General features: G+C 42.0%; 2 protein-coding genes across 2 annotated transcripts in view; both read right to left on the minus strand.

Moving 5' to 3' along the window:
• Positions 1-4863: 4863 nt before the first annotated feature.
• On the minus strand, positions 4864-14388 carry LOC121685755 (tripartite motif-containing protein 16-like). Its single transcript, XM_042066503.1, has 4 exons — positions 13906-14388; positions 13434-13572; positions 11560-11616; positions 4864-5506 (listed from the first exon to the last, which is right to left on the minus strand). Exons 1-4 carry the CDS (start codon positions 14362-14364, stop codon positions 4992-4994), a joined length of 1170 nt encoding a protein of 389 aa, XP_041922437.1. The 5' UTR covers positions 14365-14388; the 3' UTR covers positions 4864-4991.
• A 17-nt stretch (positions 14389-14405) lies between these two features.
• Positions 14406-21578, minus strand: part of LOC121685548 — a 37462-nt gene continuing 30289 nt past the window's right edge. Inside the window, exons 10-13 of the mRNA XM_042066142.1 lie at positions 19802-21456; positions 18558-18633; positions 14453-14948; positions 14406-14418 (exon numbers count right to left, since the gene is read on the minus strand). Coding sequence (XP_041922076.1) covers positions 14406-14418; positions 14453-14948; positions 18558-18633; positions 19802-21456 — 2240 coding nt within the window. The remainder of the gene's footprint in view (positions 14419-14452; positions 14949-18557; positions 18634-19801; positions 21457-21578) is intronic.

Below are 21578 nucleotides of genomic sequence, written 5' to 3' on the forward strand. Positions count from 1 at the left end.
TGCTCGATGGCGTCAAGAGGCTAGTTATGGTAACATCAATATTGTGAAAAGGGGTAAACAAGGTACAGTAAATGGTGGTTATGACAATAACATAGGTTAGGCAACACCATTATTTAAAGCCTAGCTCACTTAATAGAAAATATACATGTAAGTACACATGTATTTGGACAGTCTTTTTTCCAAAAGGAACTTCAGTTGTACTTCAGCTGTCACAAAATGTAGTGGAGTAAATAGTAAGATATTTGGCCTCAAAATGTACTGGAGTAAAAGTAAAAAGTTTGACAAAATTGAAATACTCAAGTAAAGTACAGATACATGAAATTTGCGACTTAAGTACAGTAATTGAGTAAATGTACTCAAGTAATGTCCACCACTGCACATCTATCACACGGAATGTGCACAACTGCACGAGGGTCATAGCACAGGGGAAGCTGAGAGATAGAAGATGCCCTAGAAAACATGTATTAGTGCAGGTAACCCTTCAATTGTCCTCTCAATAGTCCTTGTTGGGGTAGTCGTGGCCTACTGGTTAGGGCTTCGTCCTCTTAATAGTCCTTGTTCAGTAGTCATGACCTACTGGTTAGCGCTTCGGGCTTGTAACCAACGGGTTGCCGGTTCGATCCCCGACCAGTAGGAATGGCTGAAGTGCCCTTGAGCAAGGCACCTAACCCCTCACTGCTCCCCGAGCGCCGCTGTAGCAAGGCAGCTCACTGCTCCAGGTTAGTATGTGTGCTTCACCTTACTGTGTGTTCTGCTCCGGGTTAGTGTGTGCTTCACCTCACTTTGTCTTCACTGTGCTCTGTGTGTTCACTTAATCACGGATGGGATAAATGCAGAGACCAAATTCCTTGTATACGCAAATATACTTGGCCGAGGAACCTAAGCATGCGGGTCTTAACTGTCACCACTGTCGAGTAATGAATGGGATCATTAAGAACAAGGAGGATGTTGTCCTACCATGACCTATGCAGTAGCTTTAAAGAATTAATACATATTTCTATGTTTCTTTTTTTATTGTTACCAGGGTTCTAAATTAACTTTTTTGATCACCAGCCAATGTGGCTGGTAACTTTCTTAAACTTTCAATTTTTTTCCGGTAAAAATAGGAGAATTATGAGTTTATGAGATGAGTGTCACTGAATGCATTTGATCATTTTATTAACATTGTTGGCATGAATACATACCACAAAATATACACAGAAAGTGCAAACACTTCATTTCATGTTTGGGATATCTATCTATCTATCTATCTATTTATTTCTCTCAATATCCTCATCCCCTGCTTCATTCCTCTTCTCGCCCCCATGAGTCTGTCCCAACCACCGCCGCATTTAGTTTAATCTTAACTTATAATCTTAACTTAATAAAAAGGAGATATCAATTATCATCAACAATGACAAGCCAGCTGGAATCTGCCACTCGTTTTCTCTCCCTCTCCTGCACACTCAGACACGTTCTCAATTAGCCTCCGTTCGTTCTTCTAATTCCTTGTGTTTTCTGGTAGATGCTCCATTCGTTTTCATGGCCTCTTGCGCTGGTTTCACTGCAAACTGCGCACAGCCAATGGGCGTATGAAACGTCATCACGTAGCATTACGGTCATGGGAAATGTAGGAAGTACTGCCAGTGGGATATATGACAGAGCCTTATGTATCATGTTATGTAATGCCTCATGCCTCACCGGCCAAACTGGCTAGTAAGTTTTTATTAACACCCGCCAAAATGAATTTTTACCCGCATTTGGCGGGTATTAATTTAGAACCCTGATTATGACTATAGTTAGATTTTAAACACTTTTAAATTATTGCCCTTTTATTTTTTTTATGTACTATCACCTTGTGTGTTTTAAGTTTTCTTCTTATTATATTATTATTAATTATTATTCTTTACTTTTTAAACTATTCTTTGACTATTGCCCTTCTACGCTTTTATCAACTATTCCTGTTTGCTTTTGTTTATGTAAAGCACATTGAATGACCTCTGTGTATGAAATGCGATATAAATAACGTTGACTTGACTTGACTAAATACCATAAACTATACATTAGAGGAAGAGTACCTAAGTGAAACAGACAGCAGAGAAAATGTTAATAATGATAGAAACAGCAGCGAAGACACACAAGACCACTAAATTGCACCTGACAAGCCAAGTCAGTCTAGCTAAATAAGCCGACATATAATTAGGCCACCCAGACCTGGAAGGCTTGCTTGCCATAAAACTTAGGAAGGACAAAATAATTAAGTCAGGCAGTTAAGAACAACTAATAAGGTGTAAGAAGTGAAGACACAAATAGGCATGAAATGAGACTAATGCTGACAGGACAGACCATAATTATTATAAAACTACCTAGCGAAAGGTACCGACTAATAATGGAAGATGCAGAGACAGGAGCCAATTTCAGCTCAATAATGAGCTTTCATAGTACTGCCACTCACATGAATGAGGCTATCGTCCAACAACTACATGGAATACACCTGTAGCCATAAGGACACAACACCGTGGAGAAAGAGCACACTCTAGTGGCCTGATATTGTACTGTCACACAGGAACTACAAAAACAAAGGATTACAAGAAAAACAAAGGATTACAAAAAACCAAAGGATTACAAGAAAAACCCACAGCCTAATCAGGATGACGTTTGAAGAACTTTTTGGTTTCATAATCACATGTTGGATTTTTCTATGTTGGAGCCTGATTGGATTAATTGTGCATCTCATCATCATCGGCCAGAAAGCACAAGAAAACTTGGTAACGCTTTAGAATAACATGTGCTTATTAGGTATTAACAGTGCATAATAAGCAGTTAACAATTCATTACTAACAGCTAGTTAACTGTTGTTATCCTTTAATAACATTAACTAACTATTAACATGCAGCTCGTAAGTGTTAATAATCAGCCTTTTAATTTACTTACAAGCATATTTGTTAACAGTTGTAAGTGTTAACAAGCAGCTTGTTAATGCTTGTTAATGGTGTATAAGACAAAGAGGTGGATAACTAATACGCTTATAAGACCTTTCTTACCTATTTGTAGTAAATTTTGCAGCCCCCCAATCTAAAGCGAGGACCATGTAGCCTATAGTTCCACAAGCCCAACCTTCTATCTCTATATGTATACTGTATCTATCTATCTAGCTTGGTTTAGCTGGGAAATGCACCTTCAAAATTGCTGCAGCGAGCAGGAATCGAACCCCAGTCTCCTGCGTCAGAGAGTGCACAGCTACTAATTGAGCTATATTCCTGTCACTGTCTGACTGATGAAAATGTTCATGTTGATTCTATATTCCGATGTTCTATAGATCATACTAGCTATGCATATGATGCATCATTCCAAAAAATGGTTTGACTTCAGTATTAGGAAGTTATTCAGTAAGCTTAATATACACATTTAGCCTTAACTCAAAACAGTTGTTAGGCTTATGTCATTCTGATCTGTAGAAATGTCACATGCAGGCATGCCTAAATTAATTACACATTTATTAGAGGCCACATTAATTATAGGCTAATATATTATAATATTCAGTATTCATTATTGATGAATGGAATTATGGAATGTTGTTTCCCTATCATCCTATTTTTAAAGCAGGCATACATACAAGCAAGCATACCTGTGGGCATGTAATTGGGCTATGGGTTTTCTTCAGGAATGGCATGTTTGAACGGGCACTGCACTAGTGGGGTTATAATGATTGTAAAGATGATGATGAAGATTTAGTCCAGATTTTTCCAGAGTTGGTCCATTAGTCTAGAGTTGGTCTGACCATAAGAGCGGTTTATTAATGATGATACTACTACTACTACTACTACTACTAATAATAATAATAATAATATAGATAATAATAATAATATACATTTTATTTATAAACACATTTCAAGTTGCCCAAGGCCACTGTTCAAATCCAAGGCCAATAAGCACTGTATACAAAGAGATTCACAAACACGCTGTTCACAAGAGAACAAAAACACAGACACAGAGCATAGGGACATGTGAACAGCAATACAATATGTATAACTTACAATATAACAACATATGTACAGTATATAGTTATATGTTTATGGACAATAAGACATGCATATTATGACAACCTTTATCTATGGGAATTAGAGTTGGCTGCCCGAGCCGATCCCTATGGGAGCCGATGGGAGCCGACGTGTCGGGTCGGGTTTGAACAAATATTTAGAAATTATAGTCTAGTTTGGTTCGGACACATGGGGGCGATATGCATTGGACGCTTTACATTTAAAATACCTTATTATGTTGGGTCTGCTTCACATGATGTAAACATTTGTTTTTTGAGAATAAAATAAAATGTAAAAAAAGACCAAACAGCTTTTTTTCCTGTGTGTTTATGTAGCTGTAACAACGCATGTAACATTTCAGGCGGCATGTCTTGGGTGACGTTAAAAAAAAAGTTTGTAGCCTATCAGAAGATTTTAAGACCATAGAAAACTAAGCGAATTAAGTTTAGGCCTACTATGTGAAGGCCTATGTGCGTTGCATACTGTGGTAAAGCCATAGGCTATAGGTATAAGGTTGTCTTGTTCAATTGGAAGAGGATTTCCTTGAGTTGCTCCAATTAACGTCAATGCTGCATAGGGATCAGTGACAGAAGGACTGTAGTTTCAAAGACTGTTGCAGTTCATTTCAAGACCTTTTGTCAATGGTAAGCCTAGAATTCTATTTCAATAGGCTATGCTTGCTTGGGCCTCTTGTGTTAACATGCGCTGTGTGTGACCTGCATGCGTGCACGCTCATCTGATTCTGTAAACAATGAAGAATTCCATTTGTTGTTTGTTCCGTTTAATGGGCTAAAGACAGGCTATCCACAAACGTTTAATCACTAGCATAGGAATAACTGAGGCATCATCTGCGTTGAGCTCGGGTCAGGTTCGAACATAAAAATTAAAATGCCTGTCGGGTTTGGACGCAACTCTGTCGGATGCGGGCCGGGTTCGTACAGAAATTTGCGGATTTCAGCACTATAATGGGAATCACAGGAGCTTCACTGATGATCCCTGACCTAAACCAAATCCAGGAAAGAGTGGATAACTGAATTTGGTCTGGACTTTCCAGATGAGGGTGACCGTGTCAGTGACACTATAGAAGGCCAGAGTGCCAGCCCTGTAGTCCACACACACTCCTATTCTGGAGCTCGTCACTTGAGGAACTTTGATCTTCTCATCATTGTGATAGACACAACAGCTAGTGCGGGAGAGTTTCAGCGCCCAGGACAGAATATTTGATCCAAACATAACATCAACCCGTTTTTTCCAGTGTTGGTTGTCAAATGAGAGTGATATACAAACACTTCCACTCCACTCAACCTCAAAGTAGCGGCGTTCGGAAATGCTCTCCCAACACAGCACCTGGAAACATTTCTCAACAAATCTTCGTGGGTTATGTGGATATGGCTGGTCTTGGTCACTCCATTCCACCTTCCTGTTGTTCTCCATCAAATAGAGCTTCTTGTGTGCCGTGTTTGGATTCAGAGTGAAGAGCCGATAACCTTGGAGGAGCAAGAGACCATGTTTCAGGGGTTTAAATCTCTAAAAGTACAAACATGGGACATTAGCTTGCACATGGATTAAAGGAGAATTCCACCGATTTTTCACATGGAACTCCATTTCTTGAGGTCACTGTAGAACTGTCAGTACGAAAATAACAAAAACAATCGGTGCTACCTAGCTTGCGTTGCTGTAACCAACAGTTTAAAGCTTCAATGCAGCTACAGTGCCACTCTCTGGGGCCATGTTCATGAGCAGCTACAGTGCCACTCTCTGGGGGCATGTTCATGAGCAGCTACAGTGCCACTCTCTGGGGGCATGTTCATGAGCAGCTACAGTGCCACTCTCTGGGGGCATGTTCATGAGCCCCCATGTTCATGCCCCCATGTCTGGCTGCCTTAGCTGTTGGCTGCAGCAACTTCAAAAAGGTAAAACTGATTGGTTTCAGGTTTTTTCGTACCAGCAGTACTCGGTGACACTGATAAAATGGAGATCCATGTGAAAAAACGCCAGAATTCTCCTTTAAAACTAATTCTAGACACAAAAGTCTGTTTTTCAGCAGAGATCTCCACAGAGATGCTCTCTTTTAGTCTTGGCTTAATGCAAGTAAGGAAGACAGACCCTTATGTGTATGTGTGTCCATATGTCAATGTTGACATTATGTGTGTGTGTGTGTGTGTGTGTCTTTGTCTCACATTTTAAGAACAACTCTCTGGTCTTTGATTCAGTCGAAATGGCCTTAATGTCCGTCACTGTTGTGGGAGATAAAAAATGATATTATGACCAAAACAGCCTCACAAGCACACGCATCACACCATCAGAACCAAACAGCATTCACACTGCCAACAAAAAATAAAATGTATTATTAATCTTATATGAAGAATGAAAAAAAATCTATTTGCCATTGTTTTTAGCATGAAGAGACTTGCCTAGTGTTCTCTCAAAAGATATTTTTACTCAATTTAAGAAGACTTTGACTTATTTTAAGGAGTCGTATCAAGATACATTTGCTTATTACACGGCTCTTCAAAGTGCTGCAGAAAGTTCCATTCACATGAATGGGCCTTCCCAACGTTCGGGCCTATGTTAAGTAAGGGATAATGTATTGTCCGCCGGTAATTATCAGAAAATAAGTCCCGACAGGAAGGGACTTATTTTCTGATAATTACCGGCGTACAATACATTATCCCGCTTATTACACGGCTACTTGCCAAAATGAGAAACGAAACCTAACACAATGAATCTTTAAAAATGATTTTGCCAACGTTTCGTTTCTTCCGCTGACAAAATAAATAGTTCGCCACACATACTGTAGAACTTGACAGTTTCAGGTGTTGCGTGGCAATGTCTTACTAGCTTAGGCCTACTTTCCCTTTCAATGAAATTCCATTGCAATAAGCGAACGGAATTCTTGCGGAGGGATATGAAAGACGTTAATCAACCCGTTGCCATTGACAGCGGTGATTATATACCTTGCCGGTGATTTATATAGATTTAACATAGGCCCGAACGTTGGGAAGGCCCATTCATGTGAATGGAACTTTCTGCAGCACTCTGAAGAGCCGTGTAATAAAGAAACATTATATAATTCGAAACATGCATTATTCTAGCTATATTAATGGCATAGTGCATGCTATTTCCATAACCACGAAATACGCGCATCACCATGACGGCAATGAGTTGTTAACAGACATGAACCAAGACATATAGCCCAGCAGCAATCTATCTAAAATAACACATACTTGAAGTACCATTCATGGGAAGTTGTCAAATATTGAAGGTGTTTCATTCGTCCCCCATGCTGTTTCATTTGTCCCAGCCAGGAGGGACGAATGAAACATAACGCACGTTCGACTTCTCCTTAAATAACTCTTGAACGGTTTTGTTCAGAGCTGTAAATGCAACTGTATTTGACAGAGGACAGATGTAGGTTGCTAGTGACAAAATATTAACACACTGGCAGACAATTTAGCTTGTTTTCAGGATGAGAAGTCTTGAAATAAGATCAAACTTCTTCTTAAATCAGGTCAAAGGATTTTAAGAGAAAGTGCTAGGTAAGTCTGAAAACAATGGCAACTAGATATTTTGATCTTGATATAAGCAGTAGATAGGCAGTTTTTGCAGTGCAGGCACTTATGGACCCTTTCAAGAGAGTTCCATTATCAGCATCATAGTTGGCCCCACAAGGCTTCCGTTTTAACATTCCATGTTATCTTAATGCAGAGGAAGTAGATTGGGAACCAAATAGAATGTTCAAGCATTGTTTTTGTTTTTATTGTTGAAAGGGTCTATATGGAACTGGAAAGGACCGGTTTACAACAGTTATGCATTTGATCCATTACAAGAAGCAGTAACATATATATAGTATATACCCTTTTGATCCCGTGAGGGAAATTTGGTTTCTGCATTTATCCCAATCCGTGAATTAGTGGACCACAAACAGCACACAGTGAGGTGAAGCACACGCTAACCCGGAGCAGTGAGCTACCTTGCTACAGCGGCACTCAGGGAGCAGTGAGGGGTTAGGTGCCTTGCTCAGCTGCCCCCATTACTTAATGTAAGTGTAAGTTTATAATCAGGAAGGTGACCAACCAGCTGCAGATATCGGTCGGACTTCCTGTTTGCAGACATCCTCCTTCTGAGGTTTCAGTGTGTTGGAGGATTTCTCCGCAGAGAGACTTTGCTTGACAGTGATGCTTGATATATCTTTAGACTGAGGTACGTGGGGAGTCTGTGAAGGAAAGAAGGAAAAATATGTTCTCACTTTTACAAACCTTTATTTAAACAATCTACAATCAGAAACTTCCCGAAGAAGGCTAGACGCCGCAAACCACCAAAGTATAGCTTTTTAATCATGTAGATTTGCCTATTAAAATAAAGGCAGGCATTTCAATCTTTTCTTCAACAGACCAGTGCCTTGGTTTTTTTGCTAAATTGTTCATGCCCCTACACCAAAGCGCACCTTCTTGGTTTCAATATCACCAATTCCAAGAAGCTCTCTAGATCTACAGGTTTTCATTAATGACCTTAATGAGATAATGATCAAGTAAGTGACCTGGTTTACCTTCTGGGACAGCTGGTGAGAGATGGTGGTGTTTCCCGAGTCTTCGGGAGTCATATCCACATCACCTGCTGCAGGAGGTGCGCTTGATGACACAGCAGGAGTAGTGGAGGTGGCTGCAGGAGGTGCGCTTGATGAAACAGCAGGAGCAGTGGAGGTGGCTGCAGGAGGTGCGGTTGATGAAACAGCAGGAGCAGTGGAGGTGGCTGCAGGAGGTGCGCTTGATGAAACAGCAGGAGCAGTGGAGGTGGCTGCAGGAGGTGCGGTTGATGAAACAGCAGGAGCAGTGGAGGTGGCTGCAGGAGGTGCGCTTGATGACATAGCAGGAGCAGTGGAGGTGGCTGCAGGAGGTGCGGTTGATGACATAGCAGGAGCAGTGGAGGTGGCTGCAGGAGGTGAGCTTGATGACATAGCAGGAGCAGTGGAGGTGGCTGCAGGAGGTGCGGTTGATGAAACAGCAGGAGCAGTGGAGGTGGCTGCAGGAGGTGCGCTTGATGACATAGCAGGAGCAGTGGAGGTGGCTGCAGGAGGTGCGGTTGATGAAACAGCAGGAGCAGTGGAGGTGGCTGCAGGAGGTGCGCTTGATGACACAGCAGGAGCAGTGGAGGTGGCTGCAGGAGGTGAACTTGATGACACAGCAGGAGCAGTGGAGGTGGCCGGAAGGCTGTGGGGCTCAGATGCGTTCTGGCTGAGATGTGATCTGTCTGAAGTAGGCCCTGTACTGTCAGCAGGGGGCGCTATGGTGTCTGTGAGCTCTGACTCAGAATTGACCCCCATCTCCCACTTATCCAAAAATCTGTGTATGTTCTCTTTAAACATTACAACGACTTGCTTTGAGTGGCCATTGGAGAGACGGAGTTCAGGCCCAATGTCCTGGTGAGTGATGACTCTCCCCCCCAGGTCAGTTATTAAAGAACGTGCTCCGTGATTGATTACATTAATGGCTTTTGCTGCGGCTTCGTCAGTCATGCATTTGAATTTCCAGGAGCCTCCTGGCAGCATGTCGGACCACACAATCAGGCACTGGGGGAAGATTCTGTGCGTTTTACCCAAATCCTTCCTGATGCTTTTCAGACTACAGTGTGGATTTCTCAGGTCAACGTTTCTCCCTCCCAAATGAATTAGGAGCATGTCTGGGCGGGGCTGCTGACGTTTGAACCGGCACATCTCGATTACCAGTTCCGTCCAGGTCATCTGAGGAGTCCCCCACTGGTGAACCCTCATGCTCACGCATGTATTCCCTAGTTTAGCGGCCTGATTTTGTGCTGATGTTATCCTTTTGGCTAAATTTGAAAGAGCAAAACCACACATCCAGACCACTTTGGGTGGACCTTTCACATCACATGTTTTGGTAACAGGGCCTGCAAGACAGAAAAAACACAGTGCATTGCATTAGCGTTTAGTCAAAAACTGTTGGAGTGATTACAAGCAGGGTGCGATTTGTGTAAAAACCAGAGGGGGGGATGATTTTGTAACCCCCCCCCCCCCCCCCAAAAAAAAAATTTAACTAACGATTCATAGCCTAGTAATGTCATGGCTAATAATAGCCTATATTAATTTTGCCACCTTTGTAACATTTTAGTTTCAGTTTACCGTAGTGTATGACTTTAAACAGCGAGTGTGCTTGGTATGATGATCAGCTCCTCTAATGCAGGGTAGGACTACATTTTGACAAGCATACAAATTCACCTTGTTCTTGCCCCATCTGAAATGACTTCTCTACTTTTGCTGCCTCCATCCTTTCTGTACTTGTTGTGTAAAAAAACGTTGTATATGATGGCACTGAAGTCTTAAGTTAGTAAATTGGCTAACAGTGTTGGTAACCAAATAGCCTACACATTGCGCTACATGCTGCGTAGGCTACGTGCATTCTCTCTCCTGCTGATTTGCGTTCAGTAGCCAAGTGCGTAATATTGCAAAAGTTGAAAAAATAAATGTGTTTATTGTAGCCTACAGAAAATAAATAGCCTACTATCATACTGTCAGTTAATTGGCTACAGTGCAGTGAAGAGTTTGGAGAGTAAAGTTATAGGGCAACTTGAAGTTTTATGAAAATAATTTACGAACCAAAACATAAAGACCATGAAGCTTCTATTTCTTGCAGCTGTTAAAACACCCGGTAGATAGTTTAAATACCCACCTACATTTGTTTTTACAGATTATTTCTGAAAGTTATTTGTCTACTAGGCCTAGCCTACTGGCTGATTTATCAAACGAGTGCTTTCTCGTTCGTCCTCCGCAAACTACAGGTGTTTCGGTAGAGAGCCATTGAATAAGTGATGCCAAGAAATTTCTGTAACACTTTTTGTGACAATCAGCAAATATCTCCTCATTTAATGTAAGTTCCTTCAGACAACAGGCCTACGTTCTACTCTACGTGCAGTTGTCCTCCATCTCAGTTGCAACAGTTTTCTAATTTTGAAGGTTCTAAAATATGACTATATGCTTCACTGAATCCTTCTCGTTTTCTTTCATTTGTCCAGCTAACTTTTCCATTGAAACTAGCCATTTATGATGGATTACACACTCGACATTCTGAAATGTCCTGCACGATCAAGGCCAAATTAAGTTATCACGCAGCCACTGTGTCAGCAGCATGAGTGCTGACAGTGACAGTGCGTTTATGATATGTCAGATTATTATGTAGGCTAGCTAGACTGTTCTCACGTTGCAGCGCTTTACTTATATGAAGTAGCTGTTGGCTGCAGCAACTTCAAAAAGGTAAAACTGATTGGTTTCAGGTTTTTTCGTACCAGCAGTACTCGGTGACACTGATAAAATGGAGATCCATGTGAAAAAACGCCAGAATTCTCCTTTAAAACTAATTCTAGACACAAAAGTTTGTTTTTCAGCAGAGATCTCCACAGAGATGCTCTCTTTTAGTCTTGGCTTAATGCAAGTAAGGAAGACAGACCCTTATGTGTATGTGTGTCCATATGTCAATGTTGACATTATGTGTGTGTGTGTGTGTGTGTGTGTGTGTCTTTGTCTCACATTTTAAGAACAACTCTCTGGTCTTTGATTCAGTTGAAATGGCCTTAATGTCCGTCACTGTTGTGGGAGATAAAAAATGATATTATGACCAAAACAGCCTCACAAGCACACGCATCACACCATCAGAACCAAACAGCATTCACACTGCCAACAAAAAATAAAATGTATTATTAATCTTATATGAAGAATGAAAAAAAATCTATTTGCCATTGTTTTTAGCATGAAGAGACTTGCCTAGTGTTCTCTCAAAAGATATTTTTACTCAATTTAAGAAGACTTTGACTTATTTTAAGGAGTCGTATCAAGATACATTTGCTTATTACACGGCTCTTCAAAGTGCTGCAGAAAGTTCCATTCACATGAATGGGCCTTCCCAACGTTCGGGCCTATGTTAAGTAAGGGATAATGTATTGTCCGCCGGTAATTTATTAACTTATTTTCTGATAATTACCGGCGTACAATACATTATCCCGCTTATTACACGGCTACTTGCCAAAATGAGAAAAGAAACCTAACACAATGAATCTTTAAAAATGATTTTGCCAACGTTTCGTTTCTTCCGCTGACAAAATAAATAGTTTGCCACACATACTGTAGAACTTGACAGTTTCAGGTGTTGCGTGGCAATGTCTTACTAGCTTAGGCCTACTTTCCCTTTCAATGAAATTCCATTGCAATAAGCGAACGGAATTCTTGCGGAGGGATATGAAAGATGTTAATCAACCCGTTGCCATTGACAGCGGTGATTATATACTTTGCCGGTGATTTATATAGATTTAACATAGGCCCGAACGTTGGGAAGGCCCATTCATGTGAATGGAACTTTCTGCAGCACTCTGAAGAGCCGTGTAATAAAGAAACATTATATAATTCGAAACATGCATTATTCTAGCTATATTAATGGCATAGTGCATGCTATTTCCATAACCGCGAAATACGCGCATCACCATGACGGCAATGAGTTGTTAACAGACACAAACCAAGACATATAGCCCAGCAGCAATCTATCTAAAATAACACATACTTGAAGTACCATTCATGGGAAGTTGTCAAATATTGAAGGTGTTTCATTCGTCCCCCATGCTGTTTCATTTGTCCCAGCCAGGAGGGACGAATGAAACATAACGCACGTTCGACTTCTCCTTAAATAACTCTTGAACGGTTTTGTTCAGAGCTGTAAATGCAACTGTATTTGACAGAGGACAGATGTAGGTTGCTAGTGACAAAATATTAACACACTGGCAGACAATTTAGCTTGTTTTCAGGATGAGAAGTCTTGAAATAAGATCAAACTTCTTCTTAAATCAGGTCAAAGGATTTTAAGAGAAAGTGCTAGGTAAGTCTGAAAACAATGGCAACTAGATATTTTGATCTTGATATAAGCAGTAGATAGGCAGTTTTTGCAGTGCAGGCACTTATGGACCCTTTCAAGAGAGTTCCATTATCAGCATCATAGTTGGCCCCACAAGGCTTCCGTTTTAACATTCCATGTTATCTTAATGCAGAGGAAGTAGATTGGGAACCAAATAGAATGTTCAAGCATTGTTTTTGTTTTTATTGTTGAAAGGGTCTATATGGAACTGGAAAGGACCGGTTTACAAGAGTTATGCATTTGATCCATTACAAGAAGCAGTAACATATATATAGTATATACCCTTTTGATCCCGTGAGGGAAATTTGGTTTCTGCATTTATCCCAATCCGTGAATTAGTGAAACACAAACAGCACACAGTGAGTTGAAGCACACGCTAACCCGGAGCAGTGAGCTACCTTGCTACAGCGGCACTCAGGGAGCAGTGAGGGGTTAGGTGCCTTGCTCAGCTGCCCCCATTACTTAATGTAAGTGTAAGTTTATAATCAGGAAGGTGACCAACCAGCTGCAGATATCGGTCGGACTTCCTGTTTGCAGACATCCTCCTTCTGAGGTTTCAGTGTGTTGGAGGATTTCTCCGCAGAGAGACTTTGCTTGACAGTGATGCTTGATATATCTTTAGACTGAGGTACGTGGGGAGTCTGTGAAGGAAGGAAGGAAAAATATGTTCTCACTTTTACAAACCTTTATTTAAACAATCTACAATCAGAAACTTCCTGAAGAAGGCTAGACGCCGCAAACCACCAAAGTATAGCTTTTTAATCATGTAGATTTGCCTATTAAAATAAAGGCAGGCATTTCGATCTTTTCTTCAACAGACCAGTGCCTTGGTTTTTTTGCTAAATTGTTCATGCCCCTACACCAAAGCGCACCTTCTTGGTTTCAATATCACCAATTCCAAGAAGCTCTCTAGATCTACAGGTTTTCATTAATGACCTTAATGAAATAATGATCAAGTAAGTGACCTGGTTTACCTTCTGGGACAGCTGGTGAGAGATGGTGGTGTTTCCCGAGTCTTCGGGAGTCATATCCACATCACCTGCTGCAGGAGGTGCGCTTGATGACACAGCAGGAGTAGTGGAGTTGGCTGCAGAAGGTGCGCTTGATGACATAGCAGGAGCAGTGGAGGTGGCTGCAGGAGGTGCGCTTGATGACACAGCAGGAGCAGTGGAGGTGGCTGCAGGAGGTGCGCTTGATGACACAGCAGGAGCAGTGGAGGTGGCTGCAGGAGGTGAACTTGATGACACAGCAGGAGCAGTGGAGGTGGCTGCAGGAGGTGAGCTTGATGACACAGCAGGAGCAGTGGAGGTGGCCGGAAGGCTGTGGGGCTCAGATGCGTTCTGGCTGAGATGTGATCTGTCTGAAGTAGGCCCTGTACTGTCAGCAGGGGGCGCTATGGTGTCTGTGAGCTCTGACTCAGAATTGACCCCCATCTCCCACTTATCCAAAAATCTGTGTATGTTCTCTTTAAACATTACAACGACTTGCTTTGAGAGGCCATTGGAGAGACGGAGTTCAGGCCCAATGTCCTGGTGAGTGATAACTCTCCCCCCCAGGTCAGTTATTAAAGAACGTGCTCCGTGATTGATTACATTAATGGCTTTTGTTGCGGCTTCGTCAGTCATGCATTTGAATTTCCAGGAGCCTCCTGGCAGCATGTCGGACCACACAATCAGGCACTGGGGGAAGATTCTGTGCGTTTTACCCAAATCCTTCCTGATGCTTTTCAGACTACAGTGTGGATTTCTCAGGTCAACGTTTCTCCCTCCCAAATGAATTAGGAGCATGTCTGGGCGGGGCTGCTGACGTTTGAACCGGCACATCTCGATTACCAGTTCCGTCCAGGTCATCTGAGGAGTCCCCCACTGGTAAACCCTCATGCTCGCGCATGTATTCCCTAGTTTAGCAGCCTGATTTTGTGCTGATGTTATCCTTTTGGCTAAATTTGAAAGAGCAAAACCACACATCCAGACCACTTTGGGTGGACCTTTCACATCACATGTTTTGGTAACAGGGCCTGCAAGACAGAAAAAACACAGTGCATTGCATTAGCGTTTAGTCAAAAACTGTTGGAGTGATTACAAGCAGGGTGCGATTTGTGTAAAAACCAGAGGGGGGGATGATTTTGTAACCCCCCCCCCCCAAAAAAAAAAAATTAACTAACGATTCATAGCCTAGTAATGTCATGGCTAATAATAGCCTATATTAATTTTGCCACCTTTGTAACATTTTAGTTTCAGTTTACCGTGGTGTATGACTTTAAACAGCGAGTGTGCTTGGTATGATGATCAGCTCCTCTAATGCAGGGTAGGACTACGTTTTGACAAGCATACAAATTCACCTTGTTCTTGCCCCATCTGAAATGACTTCTCTACTTTTGCTGCCTCCATCCTTTCTGTATTTGTTGTGTAAAAAAACGTTGTATATGATGGCACTGAAGTCTTAAGTTAGTAAATTGGCTAACAGTGTTGGTAACCAAATAGCCTACACATTGCGCTACATGCTGCGTAGGCTACGTGCATTCTCTCTCCTGCTGATTTGGGTTCAGTAGCCAAGTGCGTAATATTGCAAAAGTTGAAAAAATAAATGTGTTTATTGTAGCCTACAGAAAATAAATAGCCTACTATCATAATGTCAGTTAATTGGCTACAGTGCAGTGAAGAGTTTGGAGAGTAAAGTTATAGGGCAACTTGAAGTTTTATGAAAATAATTTACGAACCAAAACATAAAGACCATGAAGCTTCTATTTCTTGCAGCTGTTAAAACACCCGGTAGATAGTTTAAATACCCACCTACATTTGTTTTTACAGATTATTTCTGAAAGTTATTTGTCTACTAGGCCTAGCCTACTGGCTGATTTATCAAACAAGTGCTTTCTCGTTCGTCCTCCGCAAACTACAGGTGTTTCGGTAGAGAGCCATTGAATAAGTGATGCCAAGCAATTTCTGTAACACTTTTTGTGACAATCAGCAAATATCTCCTCATTTAATGTAAGTTCCTTCGGACAACAGGCCTACGTTCTACTCTACGTGCAGTTGTCCTCCATCTCAGTTGCAACAGTTTTCTAATTTTGAAGGTTCTAAAATATGACTATATGCTTCACTGAATCCTTCTCGTTTTCTTTCATTTGTCCAGCTAACTTTTCCATTGAAACTAGCCATTTATGATGGATTACACACTCGACATTCTGAAATGTCCTGCACGATCAAGGCCAAATTAAGTTATCACGCAGCCACTGTGTCAGCAGCATGAGTGCTGACAGTGACAGTGCGTTTATGATATGTCAGATTATTATGTAGGCTAGCTAGACTGTTCTCACGTTGCAGCGCTTTACTTATATGAAGTAGCATTAATCAATATGAGGGGCAGAGGGGGATAAATGTTGTCCCCACCGGGGATAAAAATAATTTAGCAGAGGTAGGGATAGGAAAACCAGAGGGGGGGAAATCCTCACCATCCCCCCCTACAAATCGCACCCTGATTACAAGTGTTCTCCCTGTTAATTACATTAGATATGTTAGACAACAACAAGGGCTGAAGATTTAAAACATTATTAAAGGATGGGTGTTTAAAGTGTTATTCTTAAGTAACAGATGAGAATGGTCTGACTGCAGAGCCACAGTTCTACACAAATTCACCAGCAGCTGCACCCTATAGCCAACTCTAACCCAACTAATCTACACAAAGAACACAGCTGTACCCTATAGCCAACTCTAACCCAACTAATCTACACAAAGAACACAGCTGCACCCTAAAGCCAACTCTAACCCAACTAATCTACACAAAGAACACAGTACCCTATAGCCAACTCTAACCCAACTAATCTACACAAAGAACACAGTACCCTATAGCCAACTCTAACCCAACTAATCTACACAACAAACAAAACTGTATGGTCTGCTGGTGATCAGAGTGTGTGTGTAAAGTAAAGTGTGTGTGTGCGTGTTTGTGTGAACTGCAGACTTGACAATGTGCTTTGTAGAATAGAGAGTAACAGAGAGAGTTGGCCTAGTGGAGCAGAAAGCAGTTGATACAGGTGCAAATCAATTTAATTATTAGCCCACTGTAATGTCATAGGGCCAATGCAAAGTCTATGGGGGAAAATAAGCTTGATTTATGTTAATATCTCCAAAAGTATAAAGTTTACAAAAATGAAAAATACATTCCTCAAGTGTCCTTTTCAAGACCTACGCTACAAAGTTTGAACAAAATTTCTAAGTTAAATGGTTGAAGCTGCATTAGACACAGAAATTTGGTGGGAAGTATAAGTACTGTATAGTATAAGTATGTATACCGTACTCTTTTGATCCCGTGAGGGAAATTAGGTCTCTGCATTTATCCCAATCCGTGATTTAGTGAAACACACACAGCGCACAGTAAACACAGTGAGGTGAACACACTAACCCGGAGCAGTGAGCTGCCTGCTACAGCGGTGCTCGGGGAGCAGTGAGGGGTTAGGTGGCTTGCTCAAGGGCACATCAGCCGTGGATGTGGGCATGGGAGAGCAGTGCTCAACCACTTCCCCAGCCCACATTTTTCCTACTGGTCGGGTATCGAACCGGCAACTCTTCGGTTACAAGCCCGAAGCCCTAATCAGTAGGCCACGGCTGCCCCTTAAAAAAGAAAATAAGACGAAGAAGAAGAAGACTTCGGATAACAGAACAGTGCATTTTCATGCACTGTAATTATGCCGGTTCAACAACCTTTAATTTCATCTGGCATCTCAAAACGCACCCAGATACTGTAGGTCAGTCACTACTGTGAAAGAGACGTTAAACTTAGCATGTATCGTCACAGGTAACAAGCTAACCATCGCAAAGTGTTAATGCTGGGAACAGACAGATTGCATCTTTATAGTTGGCCATATGATGTGACACACTTAGGTTAGGGCTAGAGGGATATGTTAAGTAACAGATTAGACACAATGTTGGAGACCCAAGTTGGAGACCCAAAGTAAATTCTGGATGTAAACTAAATTAAGCTAGCTCCAGCATGAGTGATATTTTTATGTCACAAGATCATCTACTCTTGGCTGCCCACACTTTGATTTCAGAAAAAAACATTATAGAAATGTTGTAGTATTAGTTTAGAGCTATTTCCCCCAAAAAACTACACGTCAGTTGTATCATGCACTTTTTATAAGTGGCAAGCAAAATAAGCAATTGGAAAAAAATAATATTGAAAGAGATCTTAATTTATGTTTCTTCAGATTGCAGCATTGCAGTAGACCCCATAACATTATCCTACAACTGATTTAGCAGTTTTGGTAGCTACAGGATATACAAGGATACAAGGATACAAGGAAGTTTATTGGGATTGGTGGGGGGGGGCACCAACAAGGAGCACCCAAGAGCATGCTTTGAATATATAACAATACAGCATAATATTTAACAATACAGTGTTAGGGGCAGATCAGATGGCCAGAGACTTGAGATTTGACCTTGTGACAAAAGACTTGAGACTTGACTTGAACTTCTCCCTCAAAGACAATGACTTGTGAACATCTCTGGTAAACTGCACTCAGAGTGTGTGTGTGTGTGTGTGTGTGTGTAAACTGCACTCAGTGTGTGTGTGTGTGTGTGTGTGTGTGTGTGTGTGTAAACTGCACTCAGAGTGTGTGTGGTACCTGTGATGGGCTCACTGCTCCCATGTGTCAGGTTCACCTCCACAGAACTCTCATTGCTCTCTCTGACCTGCTGCTGCTGGAGGTCAAGAACACACAAGATCAGTCAAAACTATTGCAGACTGCAGACATCTTTTCACAAGTTGAGCTGTTATTATTAACCCCAAAACGCCAAAATAAAAATGAAATATCTGACTTGAGACAGACTGTTAAGTAATCTGAGATATTCTACACACCGAAATAACAACAACAATTCTGTTTGCTACTGTATGCCCATACTCACATTAATGAGAAAATACATTTCAGACATGAGATATATCACATGAGAGATGTTAGACATGATTTCTGCTACCTTGAACAAGTAAAAAATAGGGTTTCTTTTTACCCAAACTAGCAATTTGCTTAGTCCTATTGCAAGCGATGCAATCCCACTTAGAGTGCTGCAGAAGTGTCGTTAGTCTTATTAAGAGTTTATGTGCCATCAAAATGATTTTGGAAACCTTATTTTAAGGTAAAAAAAAACTCTTTAGGGGGCCTTTACACTAAAGGCATTTGAACCTTTTCTTCAACAGACCAGTGCCTTGGTTTGTTGCTGAATTGTTCATGCCCCTCCACCAAAGCGCACCCTCTTGGTTTCAAAATCCAGATCTACAGATTTTCATTAATGATTTTAAAAGGTGCTCTTAGTGATGTTACCTGGTTTCTTAGCTAAAACATGTTTTGTCACATACAGTACAGCAAACATCACCTCACCATCCGCTAGCTGCCTGTACCTTGAATGTCAACAGAAGTGACATAACCCAATATCACTTAGAGCAGCTTTAATGGGAGGGAGGGGGAGTAGTGAGCATGCAAATGTAGAGGGATAGAAGGCTACAACATGCAAATGTAGAGGGATAGAAGCTACAACATGCAACTGTAGAGGGATAGAAGGCTACAACATGCAACTGTAGAGGGATAGAAGGCTACAACATGCAAATGTAGAGGGATAGAAGGCTACAACATGCAAATGTAGAGGGATAGAAGGCTACAACATGCAAATGTAGAGGGATAGAAGCTACAACATGCAAATGTAGAGGGATAGAAGGCTACAACATGCAAATGTAGAGGGATAGGTGCAAATGTAGAGGGATAAGTCTAATGTATAGGGATAGGGGTGAAATGGGATTGGTCCGAACACTAATATGGAACAACGACAATTTTCAATGTGATTCATTTGGTGATGAACAAGTCAGAGGCCTGTTTACCTTCTGGTTTAACTCCTGTTGTGGGGAAATGGTGGCTGTGTCTAGTGGAGTCACATCCATGTCATCACCCGCTGCAGGAGATGAGCTTGATGAAATGTCAGGAACAAAGGAAGTGGGGGGAAGGGTATGGGGTTGAGATGAGTTCTTTGTGCAGTTCACATCCTTCTGTGACTGTTGGAGGGAGATGATGGTGTTTCCCGAGTCTTCTCGAGTCACATCCAAATCCGCATCTGGAGGTAGACCACCGCTCTCTCCTGGTCTGGGTGTTCCAGAGGATGAAACTACAGGAGATGAGCTGGATGAAACATCAGGAGCAGTGGAGGTGGCTGGAGGGCTTCGGGGCTGAGATGCGTTCTTTGGGAAGTTCTCATCCTTCTGGGGCTGTTGCAGGGAGATAATAGCGTTTCCCGAGACTTCTTGAGTCACATCCACATCGTCAACAGAATGCAAGAGAGAATCGTGAAACGGATCAACAGGTTCTAGGTTGTTGTTAGTGGGCTCTGGAGATTTCGGAATAGTTTCGGTGTGCGCCGACACAAAGTTGACCTGCCTCTTCCACTCATCCACAAACTGCAGAATATTAAGGTTGAACCTTCTAATGCCTTTGTCTGAGATGACCATTTCATTGCCACTGGGGCTATAGAGTTCAGGGCCAATGTTGTCATGGGTGATGACTCTTCCCCCCAGGTCATTAACTATAGCATGCGCTGTACGATTGATCACCTCATGAATTCTGTCGCCTGCCTCATCAGCCTTGTTACTAGGAGTCATGCCTTGTTTGTAGAAACGCATTAACAGCATGTCAGACCACACAATCTGGCACTGGGGGAAGATGTTGTGTGTGAGAGTCAAGTCTTTCTTGATTGTGTTCAGCAAGTCTTCCTTTTTTGTCATGTTGATGTTATTGCTTCCAAGATGGATGATGAGCATGTCTGGATATGGTTGGTTGCTTTTCATCTCGTGCATTTGGAGCACAAGGTTAGTCCAGGTCATTCCAGCACCTCCCAAGTGGTGCACCCTAATGCTAGGACTATTATTCCCCAGTTTACTGGCATGTTTTTGTGCTGTTGCCATCCTTCTGGCCAAACCTGAAAGAGCATATCCACACATCCAGACTGTTTTATATGTTTCAGGTTTCATGCGTTTTTGAGTTGAGGTGGATGGAGAGCTATGGGGCTGAGCTGTGTTCTTTGTGCAGTTCACATCCTTCTGTGACTGTTGGAGGGAGATGATGGTGTTTCCTGAGTCTTTTGGAGTCATGTCCAAATCTGGAGGTAGACCACCGCTGTTTTCTGGTCTGGGTGTTCCAGAGGATGAAACCGCAGGAGATGAGCTGGATGAAACATCAGAAGCAGTGGAGGTGGCTGGAGGGCTTCGGGGTTGAGATGTGTTCTTTGGGGCGTTCTCATCCTTCTGGGGCTGTTGGAGGGAGATGATGGTGTTTCCTGAGTCTTTTGGAGTCATGTCCAAATCTGGAGGTAGACCACCGCTGTTTTCTGGTCTGGGTGTTCCAGAGGATGAAACCGCAGGAGATGAGCTGGATGAAACATCAGAAGCAGTGGAGGTGGCTGGAGGGCTTCGGGGTTGAGATGTGTTCTTTGGGGCGTTCTCATCCTTCTGGGGCTGTTGGAGGGAGATGATGGTGTTTCCTGAGTCTTCTGGAGTCACGTCCACGTCATCAACAGAATGAGAGAGGGAATCGTGGAACGGATCAACAGAATGAGAGAGGGAATCGTGGAACGGATCAACAGAATGAGAGAGGGAATCGTGGAACGGA

This window comes from Alosa sapidissima, chromosome 16 (assembly GCF_018492685.1).
Source record: "Alosa sapidissima isolate fAloSap1 chromosome 16, fAloSap1.pri, whole genome shotgun sequence".
NCBI lineage: Eukaryota > Metazoa > Chordata > Actinopteri > Clupeiformes > Clupeidae > Alosa > Alosa sapidissima.